The sequence below is a fragment of the Nyctereutes procyonoides genome, unplaced genomic scaffold, assembly GCF_905146905.1.
Source record: "Nyctereutes procyonoides isolate TBG_1078 unplaced genomic scaffold, NYPRO_anot_genome, whole genome shotgun sequence".
NCBI classification, from domain to species: domain Eukaryota; kingdom Metazoa; phylum Chordata; class Mammalia; order Carnivora; family Canidae; genus Nyctereutes; species Nyctereutes procyonoides.
This window is the reverse complement of record NW_026575125.1, coordinates 27,236,021-27,257,476: the sequence shown is the minus strand read 5'-3', so window position 1 is coordinate 27,257,476 and position 21,456 is coordinate 27,236,021. Positions and strand designations below refer to the sequence as shown.

The following is a 21,456-nucleotide window of genomic DNA, read 5'->3' as shown; positions in this document are numbered from 1 at the left end:
ATTAATTTATGTTCCAAATGAATATAGCACTTTTTTCTGATTAAAGAAAGCATACCTTTTTATCGGAAAAATATGTTTCAAATGATGGAAAAAAAACAAAAAAGCATATGAAATACTAACAACCTCATTTCCCAGAGATCACACTTAACCTTTACCTGGACATTCATCTAGTCTAATTTTCACATGCCTCTCTTTTCAGAAATCTCTCTCTTATGTAGATTCTTCGGTGCTTCTGCATCTTATTTTCTCTTATTCTCTTCCTGTGTAAACTTTTTTTTTCCATGTCAAATATTCAAGGTGGTTCATGCATCAGACCATTGTCTCTATTCATCCCTAGTAATAGGCCCTCTAACTTGTTTAGGTGGTAGACAATTTGACATTATGCTATTCCTTGTAGGACATAATGAAGTACTTACATAGTTACTTCATTTTAGGAGTGGGGGACAATTCTCTTAACTGAGAAAGAAATTGTTTTAAGTGGCATAGAAATATGAGATGCAGTTTCCCTACTGCAAAAGAGATGAAACCCCAAACCCGGGCACATGTGTCCACCCTAAGAACAAGTTGCCGTAACCCAAATTAGCTGACTCCATTTTCTTCATTAACAGATATTTTTTTACTCCTCATCCAGAAATGCTCTTTAACAGGAAGAGATGGAAACCAGTACGTTACTTCTCCCCATTTTTGAAAATTGGGATGACATTTGCCCATCTCCAGTGTTAACATAGTTCCTCAAAGACCACTGACAGAAGGCTAGGCCCATATTGTGCAGGTTCTCTCATTTCCCTGGGCTATAATTGGTCTGGGGCCAGAGATTTTAGCTCATTTAGAGCAGCAAGGTGCTCTATAAAATTCCCTCACCTATTTTGGGCTTCATTTCCCTCATACAGTTATGCCTTTCCAGTCTGATGAACATTCTCCCTGACAGAGCAGACAAGTAGAGGAGCTGAGCAGTTTTGCTTTCTCTGTCATCTCTACCCCTACCTTCTCCCTTCTGCCCCCATCACTGAACCTATGTCTTTCTGATTCTTCCTCCTCCAAGTGGAAGTGAAAAGGCCCTGGGTGTTTTTGTTTTTTTTTTTTTTTAACATTATCCCAAGACTCAATTTCAGGCTTGCCTTTTTTTCACTGTCTATGCAGTTCTATATTCTTTTTACAATTTGCCCTCATTTATGTATTCCTTATTTTATCCCATGTTTATACATTTGTAGAATCTGAGCTCCTTTGAGAAGCCCCTGTGTTGTGGCATGCATCTTGTTAAACACCCCCCCACACACACTTTTAAAAAAATACTTATTGGGAACATTTGCTATTATGTTGTCAAAATTTTATTCTTGAAAGCCTTAAAGGCCTCTTGAGCCATTTTATCTTTTAAAATGTAAGATCAGGGGATCATTATGTTTTTTCCCCTTGCTGACCCTAATAAACATACCACACCGCACATATGCACACTTTGCTAAAATACAGATGCCGCTTTACTTGTCTTCAAGCTTGTCTAAATAGAACCTATATAACCTGATGAGTCTTCTGAACCTTTATAAATTCTGTCTGCAAATGACTGAGGTTTACCAATGAGACTGTCTTAGTTCTTCTCTTGCATAAGAAATATCTACAGGTGCTGTGTGAAGTAGGAGAGAAAGAATTTAAACTTGTGTATTTTCATTGTTAACATGGCTAAAATAGTGTTTGAGGAGAGAGAAGTACTTGCAAGTGACATGTTCTTATTTCTTAATAGAAGTAAAATTTATATAAGATGAAACAGATTTATTTGAGAGAGGAGGAAGAGTTGATTCCTACAAAAAATCTGAACCTGTTAAATTTAGTTCATTTCAATCTGTCAGGATATTTTGAGTAGTATTCAGATTTTGTTCTGTAATTTATTTCTTGCTTTCTTGCTCTGCATGACTGTAGCGAGTTTGTAAGGAAATGTAGAGGATGCCCCTGGATCTGGGAAACAAATAGATAATGTGTTCAATTTAGCTTCATCAATTTCTTTTACTCATAAAACCAATACTTCAGTAACAATATTCCGATCACCTCTTGCCATCTTCTACTCAATTCCTACCCCTATAGGCACCGATTACTTCTATTTCTATCACCATACTTTAGTTTAGTCTATGATTGATTTCATATAAATGGAATCATGCAGTATGTAATATTTTGATCAACATAATATTTTTGAGGTTCATCCATGTTGTGAGTATACCAGTAGTTCATTCCTTTTTATCGCTGGTTAATATTTCATTGTAAAAAATATACCATGAATTGGGGCACAGCAGTGGTGCAGTTGGTTAAGCATCTGATTCTTGATTTCGACTCAGGTCATGATCTCAGGATTGGGAGATCAAATGTCCTGCCCTGTGCTGCTTAAGATTCTTTCTCTCCTTCTCCCTCTGCCCCTTCTCTCTTTTTCTTCCCTTCTTAAAATTATGTATATATAATTTTAATGTATACACACACACACACACACCATGATTTGTCTGTCACTTCTGTGGGTGAACAGTCAGGCTACTTTCAGTTTGGAAATAGTAGGAATAAAAATGCTATGAATGTTTGGGGAGAAGTCTTTTTGTGAGTGTTATTTCTTTTGGGAGTGTAATGGCTAGGTCAAGTATTTAGCTTTATAGGGTACTGGGAAAACAGTTTTCTAAAATGGTTTTGTCATTGTACACTCTAACCATCATCTTGGAGAGCTCCATTTGCTCTACATTCTCACCAACGTTTGATCTTAACAGTTCTTTTTAACTGTGCTATTTTATGGGATATAAAGTGGTATCTTGTCATGGTCTTAATTTGTATCACTCCGATCACTAACAGGATTGAACTTCTTTTCATGTATTGGCCATTCGTGAACAGAGATCATATCTGTTGAAGACAGTGCCCTTCTTATTGGGTGAAAATAATATTACTTTGAGGTTACTGGTATAACTTGGAAATTGGGAAGGATAGAGACATTGTCCTACTTGGTTTCTTTTTATTTTCTCTAAAGACCCTAGTGTAAAGCGTCATTGCCGCTTGGAAGCAGTGCCTTGGCTTTGTAAAAGCACTGCTCCATGGCCATCCTTGGCACTAATATGGAGTGCTGAATATTTTAATTGTCTTTGACCAGCTGCTGCAAAGAGCCTCTTCAGAGACATCCACACTAATTTGTTGCTTAAAGCCTACTAGGTATTTAAAGATATAGAAAGATACCTTAATCATTTTTACTATATGTATTATGTTTATTCATTTGGTCAACAGACTTTTACTAATTAACCTGGTGGAAACTTCAAAAGATGAAGAAGATAGTATTCCTGCATTGAAAAAAAATCAAAAACTTTCAATCAAAATAAAGATGCTTAATTTTATAGAGACTATGAAAAACATCCTAAAGTAGACACAATGGATATGTAGTAAGATCTGACAGGACAAGTTCTAGTTGAAAGTCTATTTGTAAGAGACCTGGTATTTGGAATATGTCTTTATTTATCAATTTAACAAACATGTTTAAGGCACAACCATTTAGCATGTGCTAAGTACTAGAGAGAGAGAGGAAAAAAAGTGAGGGCATTTGTGATAGAGAGAAAATGGGTAAAGGTCTGCAGAAAAGCGAAGGTATCACTGTAAGTTGTCCAGTTGTGCTGAAGCCATGGCTGAGGAATTGGCGAGTCACTTTGAGAAGCCTAGGAAGGTTTCTTCCAAGAAATACTACGAGGTTCTGAATGTTATGCAAGCTGTTTGGGTCTTCATCAGGCAGTTACTGGGGATTCAATATGAATATTTCAGCAGGAAATAACCCTCAGAGCTGTCCATCAGGAGAATTAGTGTGCAAAGACTATATAGGATGTTTTGGAGTGTGGAAGGTTAAGGGAAGTCAATTCAGAGAATGTGTTACTGACATAGGTGAAATATGGTGAACAACTCAACTGGGGAGAAAACTATGGTAGAATTCACTGGTCAACAGGTCTAACAGGATCAGTAGAATTTGAACTAGGGAAGAGAAAGATAAGGGATAAAACCCAGATGAACTTGTGGTAGGAATGTGGATGGGTCAGTGGGAGAATATAGACGTCATTCAAATAAGTCAACAAGAAAAACCCTTTTCAGAATTATGTTAATGTTGTCTCCAAAATGTTTCCTTTGAGGTTCAAATCAAATGAAAATGTGCAGAAAGCTAGGCAATAGTTAAGAAGGAAGCATCACTAGTGATAAAGAATTTAGAAAACATTAACATTTGATAACTGAATCTGTTCCTCTCCACAAACTATATTTTGTAAGGAAATCAAAACCACTAGAGTTGGTTTTCACCTTTTTTTACAGCTATCTCTGATCTTTTAGGGAATCACATGGATAATTCTGGAATCTTTAACAGGAGATATCCTAAAGTCCTCTGGCTCTTTTACTCTTAGGTTGCTCTGGTTTGTATGTAGTTCAATAAGGTACAAACTATTGACATTGTACAAATATGTTAATAATAGAGAGAACCCATTATTTTGCCCGATTCGTCTGATTTCCAGAGGATATGCTCAGTCAGTAAGAGATACACAGATGTGTTTTATCATCTCACTTTCTCATCTAATTCCATGAAGAAGAGCATTACCCAGTAGCAGATAATGAGTTGGAAAATAAGAAAGCCAACCTCAGAAAGTGAGGTTTAAAAAAAAAAGTAGCTTGTTTTTTAATGCCTATATAACTTGATGAGAGGGACATAGAAGGCTTAGTGATGCCCAACATGTGCTTAGAGGTGAATTGTTAGTTGATGTCTTGGGGGTTCTGTAATCTGAGCTAAATGCTTAGAATCAATTAATTGATGTTAGACACAGAGATCTGTCTTTATCCCTCTTTATTTTATTTCTGGGCCTTTCCATTCTCAAGAGCACGAAAAACTAAACCCTACCCTGATAACTTGTTATTTGTGGTAAAGACAAGACTTTGATAAAAACACAATTATTTTTTTTAATGTCTCTTTTCCATATTGGGATGTTGTATATATTTCAGAATCTTACTTTTGAATCTTTCTCAAGTGGGAAGCCATTCAAGAGTACTATAATATCTTACCTAGTCTTGCATTCAATTTATCAACAAATATTTCTAGAGCAATTATTAAGGTAAACAATGTTCAGTACTGTGCCTGGCAATATAAAGAATGAAGGAGACTATCCTCAGTCACGTGTAATTTTAATTACCATGATGTTTATAGTTTCTTTTCCCATTTCCCAAATATAGACGTGTACATATATCGTCATACTCATAATCACACAACTGATCTATCCTGTTCACATAGCATCCCCCTAGCTGTGTTATAATACAGCATGTGTATAGTTATTCTCTATGCTCTCCTCCATTAAGTTGAGTAATGACAGGAAAAGACAAGATTTATTTTATTTATTTTGTTGCTTGAAAGGCATCAGATACAGAGTAGGTTACCTAAGTATTTGTTGAAGCGAATCACATTGAAGATGATACTCTCACTGAACATTTTACCTACATTAAGCAATCATTCAGAGATTATGCCAAAGTTAAAGGCACATACAAAAAAGAGGGAGTCTCTGAAAGGGAAAAGTTAAATTCCTGATTTCTTAAGTAGCAGCATGAATATATTTTTAAATCCTCTTTGCCCATTGATATTTAGCAGTGGATGGATAGAACTTAGGATGGGTAGATAAAAGCAACTTCATGAGAGCAATACTCTTTTTTTTTTCAAATATTCTAAGGAATCATACTGCCTCTGAACTTTCTACATGATGTGAGTCACGGGAAAGACCTATGGATCTCTTTGCCAGCAAATGAAAATAAAATGTAGCGGTCTAAGAGATAGCAATTGGTCAGTAATGACAAAATCACTCCTCTTACATTCTTATGTAGCAGTTGTCAGGCAAATATTCAGGAAGTCCCAAAATATGTTTGAATTACAAATCCTTCTTTTGAAGTTACCCTTACTATTTTCAATGAAAATGGAGAATTCAGCCACATTCAGAGCCAAACCCATATGACAAATCTGAGATTTAGCTCTGCCAATAGTGATCTCAGTTCTATTTTCGAACCTAATTTTTCCTCTGAAGTTCAGTCCAGTATCCCCCAATGGCCCAGCTGATATCCCTCCCTTCCCTCACATCTCTAGCGAATGGCTAAATCCCATTTACCTCCCAAATATCAATTGTTTCCAACCACTTCTCTATATTTCTACCACTGCTTCCCAGTCCACACCACCATTTCCCTTACCTTAACTACAGTGACATCTACTTGGTCCTCCTACTTTTACTCCAGAGCTTCTCCAATTTACCATTCCTTCTACTGCAGGCAACAATAACCACCACCTGGCAGAGTGCCTGGCCCATAGGAAGCACTCAGTAAATAGTTGTTTAGGCAATGAGTGCCTCGCTTAGTGAAAATACTTAATAAGCACGGCAAGTAGCAGTAGGAACTATGACTTTTCAAAGCCAATTTTATTTGACTTTTAATCAAATATTTCCAGCTCTAATTCCATTTACAGATCATCTTGCTTTTTAAAAACAGTTATGTTGCTTTTTCATGCAATTGCTAAGCTTTTTATATCCAGCAAATGGCATTCAAATAAATACTTGTGTGGCTCCAAATTGATAAAACCTCTAGAAAGCAGAAGGAATTTTAAAATGATCTGTGCTTCCTTTCAAATATTCTGTCTTACAGTGAGCATATTCTGGTTGCATGTGATATGTTCCATGATGAAATATCTCACATGTTTTTACAACCATCCTAATAACTTTTAGAAAGAAATTTATGGCTGAAGTCATAATATTCTATTACCAGGATCTCTTAGTAAGAGAGCAAATATGTTCTCTATATTTAAGAATCTGGTGGAGTTTTTTTTTTTTTTTGGTCTCTTTCCTTTGTTCTTTTCTTAAATCCCACATATGAGTGTAATCATATGGCATTTGTCTTTCTCTGACTTATTTAACTTAGCATAATACCCAATAGATCTACCCATGTTGTTGCAAATGGCAAGATCACATTCTTTTTTATGGCTGAGTGATATTCCATTGTATATATGTACTACATCTGTTTCTATTTATCTGTGGATGGATGCTTGAATGGTGAGTGGGGGAATGGGTGAAATAGGTAATGATTTTTTTCCTTTTTTGTATATTTTTTTATTGGAGTTCAATTTGCCAACATTGAGTTATAATACCTAGTGCTCATCCTGTCCATTCCCCCCTTCAGTGCCCCTCCACACTTAATCATGATGAGCATTGAGTGATGTATACAATTGTTAAATTGTATTATACACCTGAACCTAATATAACGCTGTATGTTAATTTCATTTCCATTAAAAAAGCAAGCAAAACCATAGAGAATAACCTCCTTTTGATCAGAAAAATGTCATTTTGTTTTCACAACAAATCTATGTAAATAGAGAGGAAAAATAGTTTTTAAATGTTCCTGATTAGTTCTAATGAATGATTTGGAAACGAAGAAAGATCGAATAAATCTCTGAACCTAGAAAAGCCTATCATTGATTTTTAACTCAGTAAAACCTGTTAACTTTGCCAAGTTGTGTGCTTTACAATAATAGTGTCCTTTAAAGGAAGGACCACTAATTCAGATACCTTCAGAGAGTAGAATGCATGCATGCCCCCACTGAAACTTCCTAAGTTCTAATGCCAAATCATGTCTGAGGACAGATTTAACGTGCTATCTCCAATATCAGAGCCCCAAAGGCAAAGATTTAACACATATACTTCATATATACTTTTTTCCTTCCTTTGTAATCTCTGCTTGAAGTTAAGGATTTTTGGGGATTTTCTGCCCAGGGCATTATTTCATAAGGAAGAAAAAAAAAGCCTGAGATAACCTTTCAAAGCATGTAGTACTTAAAAGCACTTTGATGAATCCATTTGGTATCCACATTAATAGCAGATAATAATGACTGTATATATCACTGATGTGGATGAGAAAAACACATCCAAAGGAAATTTAATTGTAATTTGATATTAGGTAAATACCCCATTAAAATAAATCGCTACTGTACATAATTCTCCTTTAGTTCATTGGCAGGATGTTTGCTTGGGAAAAGTAACAGTCTAATTCTAGTTTTAAAAGGAATTATCATTCTTTTATAGAAACCATTATGAGGAGCAGTTAGGGAAGTGTACCTGTACCAAGGAGCATATCTGCTATCATACCACTCAGGAAAAAGGGGTCTTAGAAAAAATCTAACAAGATCCCCCCCTTTCTGCCTCCAATTCCTGCAACAAATTGACAAAAACATACATATGGTTTTGGCATTATTATTAGTCAGGCACAATAAATGTTTACTGAAAAGCAAATAAAATTAGACCAGGAGAAAGAGTAGGAAAACATGGCGCATTTTATTTTGGGTCGATTATTTGTAAAGACTGTTCCTCATTGATTTGACTTATCTTGCAAATTACTAATAAAAGACTTGTAGATCCTCAGATGAAAGTTGTGTCTGAGATACACCTCAAATTTGGATTCTTATTTTATGGTCAAAAGAAGAGAAAACGATTTAAGTATTACATAATCCTCAGCTGTAAAGTCTAATAGAGACATGACTGCTACCAAAGAATGACACTAAATAGAGATATTTTGTAAATACTTACACAGTGGAGAGGCACTGAGCACTCCCAAGGGGTCTTAGAGGGTCCAGCAGAAGAGGAAACATTTTATCTGAGCATGGCAGATGAGTAACGACTTTGACCCTCAAAACTTAGTGGGATCATCAAGTAAGTGGAAGGCCATTTAGCCAAGGTTGAAAGTGGGGGGCAGCAGGCAAGCAGGCTCCAACAGCAGAGAGGAGAAGAAACTGCAGAGCCCCTTTAGGCCTTCCTCAGTAGGCTGGTGTTTGGACTTTACCTTGTGGTTCATACATAGGCATCATTCTCCATACCCTCATTCTAGGTGTCCAAACTTGGCCATGCTTCTTGCCTCCTACAACTGTCATTCTTCACTCAAAAATTATCGTTTCTCTAGGCCACATTTCCTTTTTTCCATTTTTTTTAGATTTTATCTATTTCTTTGAGAGAGAGAAGTGAGTGAGGGGAGGGGCGTGGAAAGGGAGAAGCAGGCTCCCCGCTGAATACAGACCCCAAAGCGAGGCTCAATCCCACCACCCTAGAGATCACAACCTGAGCCCAAGTCAGATGCTTAACTAACTGAGCCACCCAAGCACCACTTACTCCTTTTTTAGATACACCATTTTTCTGCCCTTGCCTGTTTCTCCTCCCCCTTTTAACTCCTGCATTTCCCAAATTTCAGCCACCTTTCAGCCCTTGTGACAGTCATCACGAGATCCTCTCCCAGCGTCATCAGGTCTTCCACCAGGATGGGAGTCAAGCCATCTATGAATGGGCTAGGTTGAATGTGTCTTGCCGCTGGGTCAGCTGTCTGCTTTGGGTATTTGTCCATTTCTGTTGCTTCCTTACAAAAATCTGTCATCTGATAAAATTTGAAAGATACTTTCTGAGGCATACCAAAACTCCTAAAGACAGTGGCAACTATGTACTCTTAATATAAAGAACAAACTCGTTTAATTTATCTTTGCGAAAAGGACCAGAAACCATTTTTTCAGAATCTTACTTAAATTCCAGGGATTGACAGAGAGACAACAGTGGGAATGATCTTAAGCAGGACAGAAAGAGTAAAGCAGTAGGTGAAAGATAACGCATCCTGTTCTTATGAAATCACAATAGAATTTTCTCTGGAAGTTTTGCCAGTGTCCATAATGTTCATATTCTTACATATTTTCGTTTGACTAGTGAATGAATGGAGTCAGTGATTGATCTGTCTCCAAGGAAATCTTTTTTTTCCAAGATTTTATTTATTCATTTGAGAGAGAGAGAGCACAAGCAGGGAGGGCAGAGGCAGAGGGAGAAGCAGGCTCCCCACTGAGCAGGGAGCCTGATGTGGGTCTAAATCCCAGGACCCTGGAATCATGATCTGAGCTGAAGGCAGATGCTTAACTGCCTGAGCCACACAGGCACCCCACCCCCTTTCTTTTTAAAGGATTTTCATTTATTTGAGAGAGCACGAGAGGAAGTATTAGTGGGAGTAGGGAGTGGGGGAGGGAGAGGGAGAAGTAGACCGCCTGCTGAGCAGGGAGTCCCGATGCTGGACTCCATCCCAGGACCCTGGGATCATGACCTAAGCCAAAGGTAGATGTTCAACAAACTGAGCCGCCACCCAGGGACTCTCCAAGGAAATCTTTAACAAAATCACAATTAAATCTTAAGATTGCATCCTTGACACATCTACTTGCTCAATGAAGATTTGGTTATTTTTCCCTTTCATTTCCCCCAGTCTTGATCTTCTCTCCCAATCACTTTTTATCTCTTCTGTTTTCCTATTCTTCCTAATTTTGGTATTTGGGCAATTCTTTATCTCCTCCCTACCTATCTTATCCAATTTGTCATTGTACAATTTCCCATAACTGCTTATTAGCTTATTCTTTTTCTTTGTTGGTCACATTTTATGTTCCATTTTTTGTGCTTTCATTCAGTTTTGAAAAGTTTGGCAAATATACTTTTTTAAAAAAAATGTATGTAATGTTTTTGTATAAAATCTACCAGCTGCTTTTGCCTCATATTCTCTCCTCTATAAAAATGTAGCAGCTCCTTCCTTGCTTATAACTTCTCTTATTTTCCCTCAATTTGACCAGACTTGAGGGACTTAAATGTATATGTCATTTCTATAATTTAGGAGCATTTATCAATTTAAAAATCATATAAGAGGTTGAGATAATGCAGTAACTCTAAAACACGTTTCTCCTGTTCATTCGCTCCTTCCATGTGTCTCTTGCCTACTCTTTCTTTAATAGTGAATCTATTTTGTACTTCTTTGTCCCCTTACCTCCAGAGATTCTGATGCAGTCAGCTAATAGTAGAACTCTGAACTTTTATATTTTGAAAAAGTTCCCTGGGGACGTCTGATATGGAATCCTTATTAAGAATGATACTTTCATATCAGAATTAAAACACAATAAGCTTTCTGTGATGAATGATCCAATAGATTTAATTATGATTCTCTTTCTGTCCAAAACTAAAACTAGATGTTAATTGCCAGAGAAATAGATAAGGATGCGTATGACAACAGAATACTAGTATGATATCAAAGCTTGGAAATTTCACTGGTGGCGAATAATTTAGTGCTTAAAATATTTAGAAGCTATAGAATTAAAATTGATTTGTTTTTCCCTAAGTGAATAAAGTTGATTGAGGTTTTACATTTAATTTGTTACATCACATTTTATCTTCTTCGAGCTCAGAGGCCAACTGTAAAACACTGCGTACAAAATTCTTACTTCCTGTTTCGACCCATTATTTCACTCTCTTACCCTTTATTACTGAAAGCTCTCCTCAAGTATATCATATACTGTAAATACCTCTCCTGATTACAAAATCTTCTCACACAAATGCAATATACTATTTAATGAACTCTTCTTTCACAAAATTAAAAAACCTGAAGGCCCTGGTTTGAGACTCTATATAAATGAGATTTAGATCTAACAATTTTAAATGATTGCTTATTCTTAGCTATCCAATTCTCTCTCTTATCTGGGAAATAGAAATAATAAAACCCTTGTTGATTCTACAATTGGGTTATAAAAGTCACTGCAGCCATCAGCCATGAAGTAGAAGGACTGAGATCAAAAATACAAAGGCAAAGGGGCTGATATAAAAATTCTGAAACAGCTTTGGTTTATAGCATTATAAACCACAGACAAGAATTCTTTGATTACTCAACAAAGATTCTCTCACCTGACTACTCAGTGTGGCATTCTGACCAGCAGTATTGGCATCCCCATGAAGCTTGTTAGAAGTAGAGAGTATCTGACCATCCCCAGACACACTGAACCAGAATCAACAGTGTGGCAAGTTCTCTAGAAGATTCTTGTGCACTTTGAAGTTTGAGTAGCAGTGCTATAGCACAAATGTAATAGGAACTCCATGCATTTTTTTAATAGGTTGGATATTGGATGCCACTGAAGGTGCAAATTAGAGTCTGAATCTTTCTCCTCTTTCCTGACTTGTGTCTTTTAGGCAAAGATTTTTCCCATTTCAGTAGTCCTACGTGATTGCACGATCTAGCTAGTTTGCAACCCCTGTAGCTTCTGCTCTGACGCTGTATTGGGTTTAATCTTTCCCTTTCTGGAACATTATCAATTCTAGTCTTACCTCGATACCAATCTCCCAGAATCCTGTCCTAGTGTTTTCCCTGCATCCCTGTCTTAACAGCCTGAACTCTGCCTCAGAATTACCCAGAAATGCAGCTCTGGCTCTGATACTCCTGTACTTAAAACTGAAGTTATTTTCTTTTGCCATCCAAATCATTGCCAACTCCATAATGAAAAGCGAAGTTCTCTCTGTGCCATGGCCCAAGATACACCCAGGGCTGTACCTCTCTCTGAACTGCCACTCCCATACGGCGACATGGAGCCTGGATCCATACTCCCAATCAGATCATAGAAATTCTACAACATAGCCCTTGCCTTCTGCCATCACCTCATGCCCCTGACCCTCCATGTTTCTCAAGTCTACCCTTTCTTTATATTTCACGTTGCCTCTGAATCATCCCCTGTTCATCACTGAGATTATCCCTCTTATCCATCATTTATGAGCATCATTCTCTCTCTCTTTCTTTCTTTCTTTCTTTCTTTCTTTTCTTTCTTTTCTTTTCTTTTCTTTTCTTTTCTTTCTTTAAAGATATTATTCATTCATGAGAGACACACAGAGAGAGGCAGAGACATAGGCAGAGGGAGAAGCAGGCTCCCCATGGGGAGCCCGATATGAGACTCCATCTCAGCACCCCGGAATCACACTCTGAGCCAAAGGTAGACGCTCACCCACTGAGCCACCCAGGCACCAGGCATCATACTATACCGTATGTAGTACAACAAATTATCCTTCCCAACTGTGTCTCACCTGTTCTGCTAGATTACATACTGCCCGAAACCTAGACCATTGAACTCATTGCTTTGAGTCTCTAGGAGGCCAAATGATAAGTATTAATGCTAATGAGTCCATGGCAATGATGAAACTATATATCTTCTTTCCTCTCCCACTTCCTTTATCTATACATACGTGTGTTCATTCAACAGACAGTTACTGAAACCTTGTGCCCGATACTGGACTAAGCATTAGGGATACAGTCGTGAATAGGACACAGTCTCTGACCTTGGTGAATGTATGGTGTAATAGGAATACAGACACAGTTTGTTATGAATGAGCGTACCTGTTACTAAGCAAGTAACAGTGAGTGCCATGCGCAACACTGCTGTGAATGGATGGTAAAGAGTGAAATTCAACTAATGGTGCAAAATCAACTAGTTGCAAGGAAATATCACATGGTTGCGAGAGCATATCTCATTTATATTTAAGGGAGTATGGTGAGGAAAGCTTATGAACATTTGAATAGCTGAATAGTTTTATAATCGTTTGGGCACTGTGTCTCTGGAACAATGGCCTTGTTATCATTTTTTTCTGATTAATTGAGTCTTTTAACTATTAGAGTTATACTATCAGAAATTCTAGTATTCAAAATACTATTACACAAAAGTAGTAGAAAAAATTTCTTTATGTGCAATAAGAATCTTAGAGAGATTTGACCCAGTCTCAGAAGACATGCATCCATTCATTTATTTGGCAAGTATGAACTAGGGTTTACTATGTCCTTGGTATTGGCTCAAAAGATAGGGAAATAAAAGAATATTAGATTATGAGAATCACATCTATCAGAAAAGTGTTCTGCATACTGCATCCTATTGGTACATAGGATTTGTGAGTCCTTTTGATTTAAACATGGTAGGGATCGCAAATTTTCAGATTATTTCATTTTCTAACCTTCAGATTTAGTACTGGATTATTTTAATTGCCTAAAACATTCTGGATCATCTTTTTTTTTTAAAGCATTATGTTATGGTAAAAGCATTTTTGTTTCTACGTATATTTGGTTGTACTAATTTCTTTTTTAATGACACCCCTTTTCTGATACTCTTAGAATTTCATCCTGGATAGAAAGTAGAAGATATTTAATTTTGACACCATGTGACTCATAAAACTGTTCTGGTGGCTATAGATTGTTTTTAAATTTATCACTGTACCTTAGGGATTTTTTGATAGGCTGCCCCTGAAAGCAATTAATTTTCAGTTTTTTGTAGTTTTATAATGCAAAATACCTTGATGGAAACAAATTTGGAATAAATTTCCTTGTAATATAGCAATGAATTTTTTGTTTAAATATCTCTAGAGGTTTTTTTTTTTTAATACTTTGACTAAACTGTGTTTGTTCTTTTTCACCTCTCCTATCGTATGTCATTAAGAAATCCAAATACTTTTTTCATGTTGAAATTTTACAACACTTCATAGACTATTAAACATGGAACATCCTTGTGGGGACAAGAAATCGAATTTGCTCTTGAGAAGGTTTCCAACTAATTGATTTGTAGGACATTATAACATCGTCTAGCTGACAAGCCTTACAAATAGAAAGACTGGAGCTGAACTGAGAGGGTGCTTTTTTACTGACACATAAAAGGTGTCTTTCTGTCTTGTAGCCTTTGGATAGAGACATGTCAGTTTCATAGAGAAACTTTCACATGGAGCGTTTTTATTTCTTTTCTCTCCCGGTAGAAACCGCATGTGGTAGCACATTGTTAAATCTTTTCTCAAATAAAAGGACGTAGGGCTTCATTTTTGTTTTGCCTTTTTGGTATCTTACAGGAACTCCAGGATGGCATTGGACAGCGGCAAACTGTTGTCAGGGTATTGAATGCAACTGGGGAAGAAATAATTCAACAGTCCTCAAAAACAGATGCTGGTATTCTCCAAGAAAAACTGGGAAGCCTGAATCTGCGGTGGCAGGAGGTCTGCAAACAGCTGGCAGAAAGAAAAAAGAGGTAGGATGACAGTTAAAAATAGGAATTCTAAAATTTTAGCAGAGCTATTTAAGCTGTCCTCTAAAAAAGACTCTGTGAAAGATTGTAACCAGGGTGAAAGGCACCAAGATTTAGGAGCTCCTCAACTGTTCATCAGTAGCAATAATGAATTTGTTTTCTGTTTCTCATGTACTGAAACATGTAGCTGTTGCTAGTGCAATAGACAGTGCTTTTGCTGCTATTTTAAACTTTCAAGTTTCTTTTAATTATATCACGAGATTGTTCAAAGATGAGTATCTTCAGTATATTCCAGTTTTAACAAGCTGGGTCTCATTTATTTTAAAGAAGATGACCAAAGGAAATTATAAATGACTATTTTATAGGAATGACTGCTATTTGGCTAGATTTTTTTTAACAGCTACAAAATGTGACTATGATGCTAAAAACCAGGATGGTACTATTAACTTTTTAATTCCACTACATTTATCAGTATATGCTTGAAGAGGGACTTGGGCTGACAATGGTCAAATCTAAAGGGGTGGGGGGAATTAAACATTAAAAAATAAAGGGGAAAAAAAACCCAGAAAAGTTATCATTGAATTCAGTTGTCTTTTAACTTTCTCTTGGAAGATCCTGAAAGCACAGAAAGCCAAATATATGCTGCCACACTCGGAAGGCATAGATATTTTTATAAATGGAATTTTGTATTATGCTTCCAGTTGTTGATGCTAATGTTGCCTGTTTCATAAGGGAGGACTTGGCCTTTACTTACCAAATGAGACTATTGTTTTGAACAATGAAAACTCTCTTTTATTGCCAAGCTCTTGCTTCATACCTATCATCTACATAATAGGTGGATTTTAATATTCAGAAAGCTAAGACAACTCATTGATGAATGTCTTTGGTGAGGATGTATTAGAAAGGTTTCAGAATTAGGTCCATTGTCTTTACCCACCTCCTCTTGGCGCCTTTACTCCCGTTGCATTATTCAAAACGTAGATAGAATTCATATTCCTCTACAAAAGGGATGCATTAGTTGACCTACACACACACACACACACACACACACACACACATATACACACAGAGAGAAATCTTGATAAAGTTTAAAAATAATAGCATCATCTAAAAACATTGTTATTTTAGACCCTGGCTTAGAAAATATTGTAATTTTTATATAGATGACATAAAATAAAGATCTAAAATTTGTGGTGTAACTGCTTCCTCGGGAAAATCATATACTTTTTTTCCCACGTTGAAATTTTTCCATTAAACACCAACTATACCATCACTTAAATAACTGATATGTTTATTCTATGAGCAGGTTTAAACCTGCATAAAATCATTTCTGAACTAAAGTCAATCCAATCTAAAATAAGATGTTAACAAATGAGAAGATTAAGGAACATTGAATGTCATGCTCTCAAAATTAATAACTTGAATTCAAAAAGTAGATTAAATGAGTTGGAAGATTATCTTTTTCTTTATTATATATAAAGTATTATTCCTCATTTTTAAATATCCTACTTATGTAATGTTTATTTTTTTATGATGAGAGAGAGAGAGAGAGAGAGAGAGAGAGGCAGAGACATAGGCAGAGGGAGAAGCAGGCCCCATGCACCGGGAGCCCGACGTGGGATTCAATCCCGGGTCACCAGGATCGCGCCCTGGGCCAAAGGCAGGCGCCAAACCGCTGCGCCACCCAGGGATCCCTATGTAATGTTTAAATACAACATGTTAGTATTTTCTCTGATAACAAGTTTTTAAAAATTCAGGTGAAAAATTGATCTGTTACTGACTTCTAAATAAAAATCAGAACTTATAAAGATAGGGCATTATGCCAAATAAGCTCTAAAATTTTAGATCCTTCTAAGTTGTTAAGAAAGTGGTATATGCTGACACTGTGGTGAAATATTACACAAATTGTAGGTTAATTACAGCTAAGGGTTTGGCTGTAATGTGGAAATATTTCTCCCATTTAAACATTTTGACCTACATTAAATATTGCACTTTTATGCTTAAAAAAGTCAAGATCAGCTTCCTTGAGGTTTTTTTTTTAACTTAGCTTTTAAAGTTGTCTACTTCATGCTACATTTTAAAAATAAATGTTAGCATATTTAAATTTCCACTGAGATCAGGTTTGTGGCATACTTCCTTAGGATTTTTGTATCATTTAAATTTTATGAAATGTAAAAAAAGTAATAAAATAGAAGTACATTTTCTACCAATACACTAACATCTATTTCCAAGCATCCAGTAGCAAATAAAGGTAAAAAAATTATAAAGAATATGTTAACCTAACAATTGTGGGAGAGCTGTAATCATGAAACTATTATTAATCAATGGCATGCTTTTACTGCAACCCAAGGAGAAGTCAGTGGGAAATAGAAGTTATTTAATGCACAGGTGAAAAATAAGATGACTATTCAAGTTGACATCAGTATTCTCAGCTTGCAATGGGTTTTAAATGCAGCTGTTGTAAATATTTCATGTTTTTAGTCCATGTACACATATGAAAGAAAGTACACAATTTAAGCAAAAAAGAAAGTCTGTAAAAACTGTCTGGAGCCTTAAAGTTACATTATTTTAAACCCTTCTCTTTGAAAATGTAAGATATCAGAAATATGAGCAGAAAATTCCCAGAACAAATTCAAATAGCAGTGGACATCCATTAAGGTTAGTTTATGTTGGAAGCAAATGAAGTATAAAATGCAGTCAATTAGATATACAATTTAAGGTAGAAAATTCACTGTTGCCTCAATTACGTAGCAGAGGAACTAGATAACATCTATAGGTTTAAGCATGACAGTGTATTGAGTTTAATGATGGCTTAGCCACCAAAGTGGTCTTTGTAAATGAAGAAGATGCAAATGAAAATTTATCAACCATAAAGGAAGTCATAGGTTAAAACAAAACAAGCCTATGGACAAAGATTTGTAAGCACAGGTCCAATGGCAGAATTCAAGGAGTTCCATGAACTTGGATAGGGAAAAAATTACCTCTTTGTTTTTACCAACCTCTCGTAGAAATTGAGTGTTTTCTTCCACTTTGAATAAAGGCAACAAGCCAGAGTAATACTAGCAGTACCTGTGAAATCACAGGTATTTTTATATTTCAATAGTGTTACAGACATCTCAAAGTATTGTTCATTGTTCTCACTCTTCAAAACTACTAGTTATCAGATCTTCCACAAGATCGTATTAACGTGTTAACAATAAATAAGCACATGTATTGCTATATCATGAACATTTTTTTCTAGTAGTTTTATATCTATATTTCAATACAATTGCAATTATATTGAAAGTTCTGGGTATTTTATATTCTGGACTTAAAAACCTGATTCTGAGAGGAGTCCCGGGCTTCACCAGATTGCCAGAGGGCTCCATGCCATAGTAAAAAAAAAAAAGGATCTTAATATCTATTTCTAGCCAGCTGTTTATCTGCCCAGATCTCATTATCATGTACTATGATCTCAGTCCTGTTGATGATGTCATCACTAACATCATACACTCCTTTTTTTCTGGAGTATTCCAGGAGATGTACCAGTCAAGGGAATGTGGGTAGGCACGCCTTTGGGCAATGAATAGCTGACAACATAAGGGATGCTATTTTACTTAGAATAATATCAGTTGATAGAATAATATCAATTGATAAAAGATTAAATGGAAGAGGACAGCAAGGTGATGGGAAGTAGAATCCCTAAATTGAGGAAACTTGAATCATAATCCATAGCAATAAAAAATGATCTCAAGATTTGATCTCTTTTGGGATCCCTGGGTGGTGCAGCGGTTTAAAGCCTGTCTTTGGCCCAGGGCGCGATCCTGGAGACCCGGGATCGAATCCCATGTCGGGCTCCCGGTGCATGGAGCCTGCTTCTCCATCTGCCTGTCTCTCTCTCTCTCTCTCTCTCTCTCTCTCTCTCTCTCTCTTTCTCTCTGTGACTATCATAAATAAATAAAAATTTAAAAAAAGATTTGATCTCTTTTTTCCCTTTAGGCAAATATGGTGTTGTTTCTACCATTGTAGAGATAAGGCAATTATTGTACTAACATATATATATATATATATATATATATATATAAATAAGAATTCTAATTTAAAAGTCACCTGATTGAATATACTGCTTGAATTTTTTCCTTTCCCAACACTTTAATAAAAAATTACAAATATATAAAAAAGTTGAAAAGGGTAGCATAAAGAATATCCATTCTCCTAAACCCCTAGATTCAAAGCTAATTTTTGCCATTTTTGTTTTCTTTATCCTCCCTCTCCCTACTTCCCCCATATGTGCCTTTATTTAATACAGGGAATAACACACACACACACACACACACATTTTTTTGTTGTTTTAGCATTTGCATAAGTTAGAAACATCCTTATGCTGCGCACCTAAATACTTCACCATGCATTTCCTTAGAATAACAGCATGCCATATATAGCCATGTTTGTTTACCATGCTCAAGAAAATTAAAAGTAATACCAAATTATTATTTAATATCCTGCCCATGTTCAAATTGACTGAATGACTCAAAAATGTCTTTCATATTGTTCTTTGAATTTTTCATGCCAATGTCCCACCATGTTTTATGTATTGCATTTGGTTTTGTTAGGAGAGGGGGAAAAAACCTTCTTCCTCTACCCTCTTAGCATTAGTATCTGGAGACTGCCAGTTAAATTGACAAAAGACACATTAATAGGAGAAGAAGCATACAAATTTTATTTGGTGTTAATGTTTTAATGTGGTACGAGAGGCTTCATATGAAAGAAGTGAAAATCCCAAAGAAGTCATAGACCTAAGAGCTTAAATATCATTTTAACAAAGTGATTAAATTGTAGGGAGGTAAAAAGACAAAGGAAAGGGGTTTGGGCTTCTAGGGGTGATAGGTTGCAGGAAGGCAAATATATGGGGAAACTAATGGAAGACAAGGATATTTCAGTAATAAGTAGATTCAAGTTGATGCTTCTGTCTCCAGTGATAAAAAGTGATTTGCTCTTCCTGGTCTAGAAAAGGCGAGGGAGGGTACCTTCACAAGGGGAAGCATATGCCCTGCCTTAAGGCAGAAATACACTGGGTAGAGAGTTTTTCCTATGTCTGCTATTTCTCAGTTGCCTTCTGCTCAAAATAATTCTTACACCTAAATGGCAAATTATGATTTCCTTCAGTTATTAGGTTTCATCAGTCTTATTTATTTATAAATATTTTTATTTATTTATTTTAGAGAGAGACAGAGCACAGGCAGAGAGAGGGGCAAAGGGAGAGAGAAAATCCCAAGCAGACTACACGCCTAGTGTGGAACCCAATTTAGGGCTCCATCTCACAACCCTGAGATCGTGATCTGAGCCAAAACCAAGAGTTGGACGCTCAACCGACTTAGCCACCCAGGTGTCCCTCTTCAGTCTCTTTTAGTGTAAAATAGCTCTTCCACTTTAGTTTTCTTTTTACTGATACTGACATTTGACAGACTCTGGTACAATGTCCTCAAGAAAAAATCTCGCCTTTCTGGGTTTATCTAATTTTTCCCTTCATTATGTCATTTAACTTGTTCTCTATTATCTGTATTGTTGGTAAACTGGATGTTGAGACTTGAAAAGATGCAAGTCAAATATTTTTGGCAAGAATACTTCATAAAAGATGGTGTGTGCTTCGGATCACATCAGGAGGTCACCATATGAGGTAGTCCCATGCTACGTCTGGTCACTTGGTTTAGGTGGTGGCCATCAGATCTTGAGTTGTAATGTATCATTTTTTTGAAATTAGTAAGTCATCTAATGGTTTTAATATCTTTTGATGATCCTTCCCTTGCTCACTACACGAGATGCAAAATGGTGACATTGCCTGAATTCTGACATGATCCTACAAGCTGATTTCTTCTGTTTAAAAAGAGATGTCACCTTTCTCCTTGATATCAGATTGGATTTATGAATTCTTACTTACTCAATATGTTACAATAAATTATAGTTTTTCTTCTTGTTGATATTCTCACCTTTATTAAATTTGACCAGTGGGAGCTTGTTCAAGCCTCTGGCATAAATGCCCCATGCTCACCTTGTACTTTCCCTGCCCCAGGTGTGGAGTCAACTGTTTCTCCAAGGACCTCTGATTTCTTTTAGTGGGAAATGGTATATGGCAACCAAAATGTGGACAGCAACCCTTTCTGAAAGGAATACTGGCACCTTTCTGCAAGCAGTCCTAAAGGAAAATGTTTTCATGCTCCTTAACTAAGAACACAAAAATCTGTTTCAGTTATACATCAAAGTTCAAAGTCAGGCGAGGTCTCTTTAAAACCTCTTATTGTGCAAGACTCATGTAAAATTTTTAACTTCTTATTCATTTCAATGCTTCTACTTCTGATTTTTTGAACCAAAGTTTACCTGGATATAATCTATGCTAGTTTGCCAAGCAAATTAATGGTGTAAATAAGCTAATGGGAAGCATTCCTAAATGTACTTAAGGGAAGAAATTGTTTTTTAAAGACCTTAGTTCATTGTTTGCATGCAAATGGATGCTGTTAATTAGAAATGAGCCTTATCTAATTCATTAAAGTAGGCCTAGTAGGACCTCTTCTTGAAAATCTCCATTAGCAATTCATATACTCTATTCACTCTTT

General features: G+C 36.2%; 1 protein-coding gene across 6 annotated transcripts in view; it reads left to right on the top strand.

The window, feature by feature from the left end:
• Positions 1-21,456, top strand: part of DMD (dystrophin) — a 2,039,779-nt gene that overhangs the window by 1,214,854 nt on the left and 803,469 nt on the right. For all 6 annotated transcript variants that reach the window (XM_055339022.1, XM_055339018.1, XM_055339021.1 and 3 more), the window contains one exon: positions 14,694-14,869. In XM_055339022.1, the coding sequence (XP_055194997.1) occupies positions 14,694-14,869 (176 nt within the window). The remainder of the gene's footprint in view (positions 1-14,693; positions 14,870-21,456) is intronic.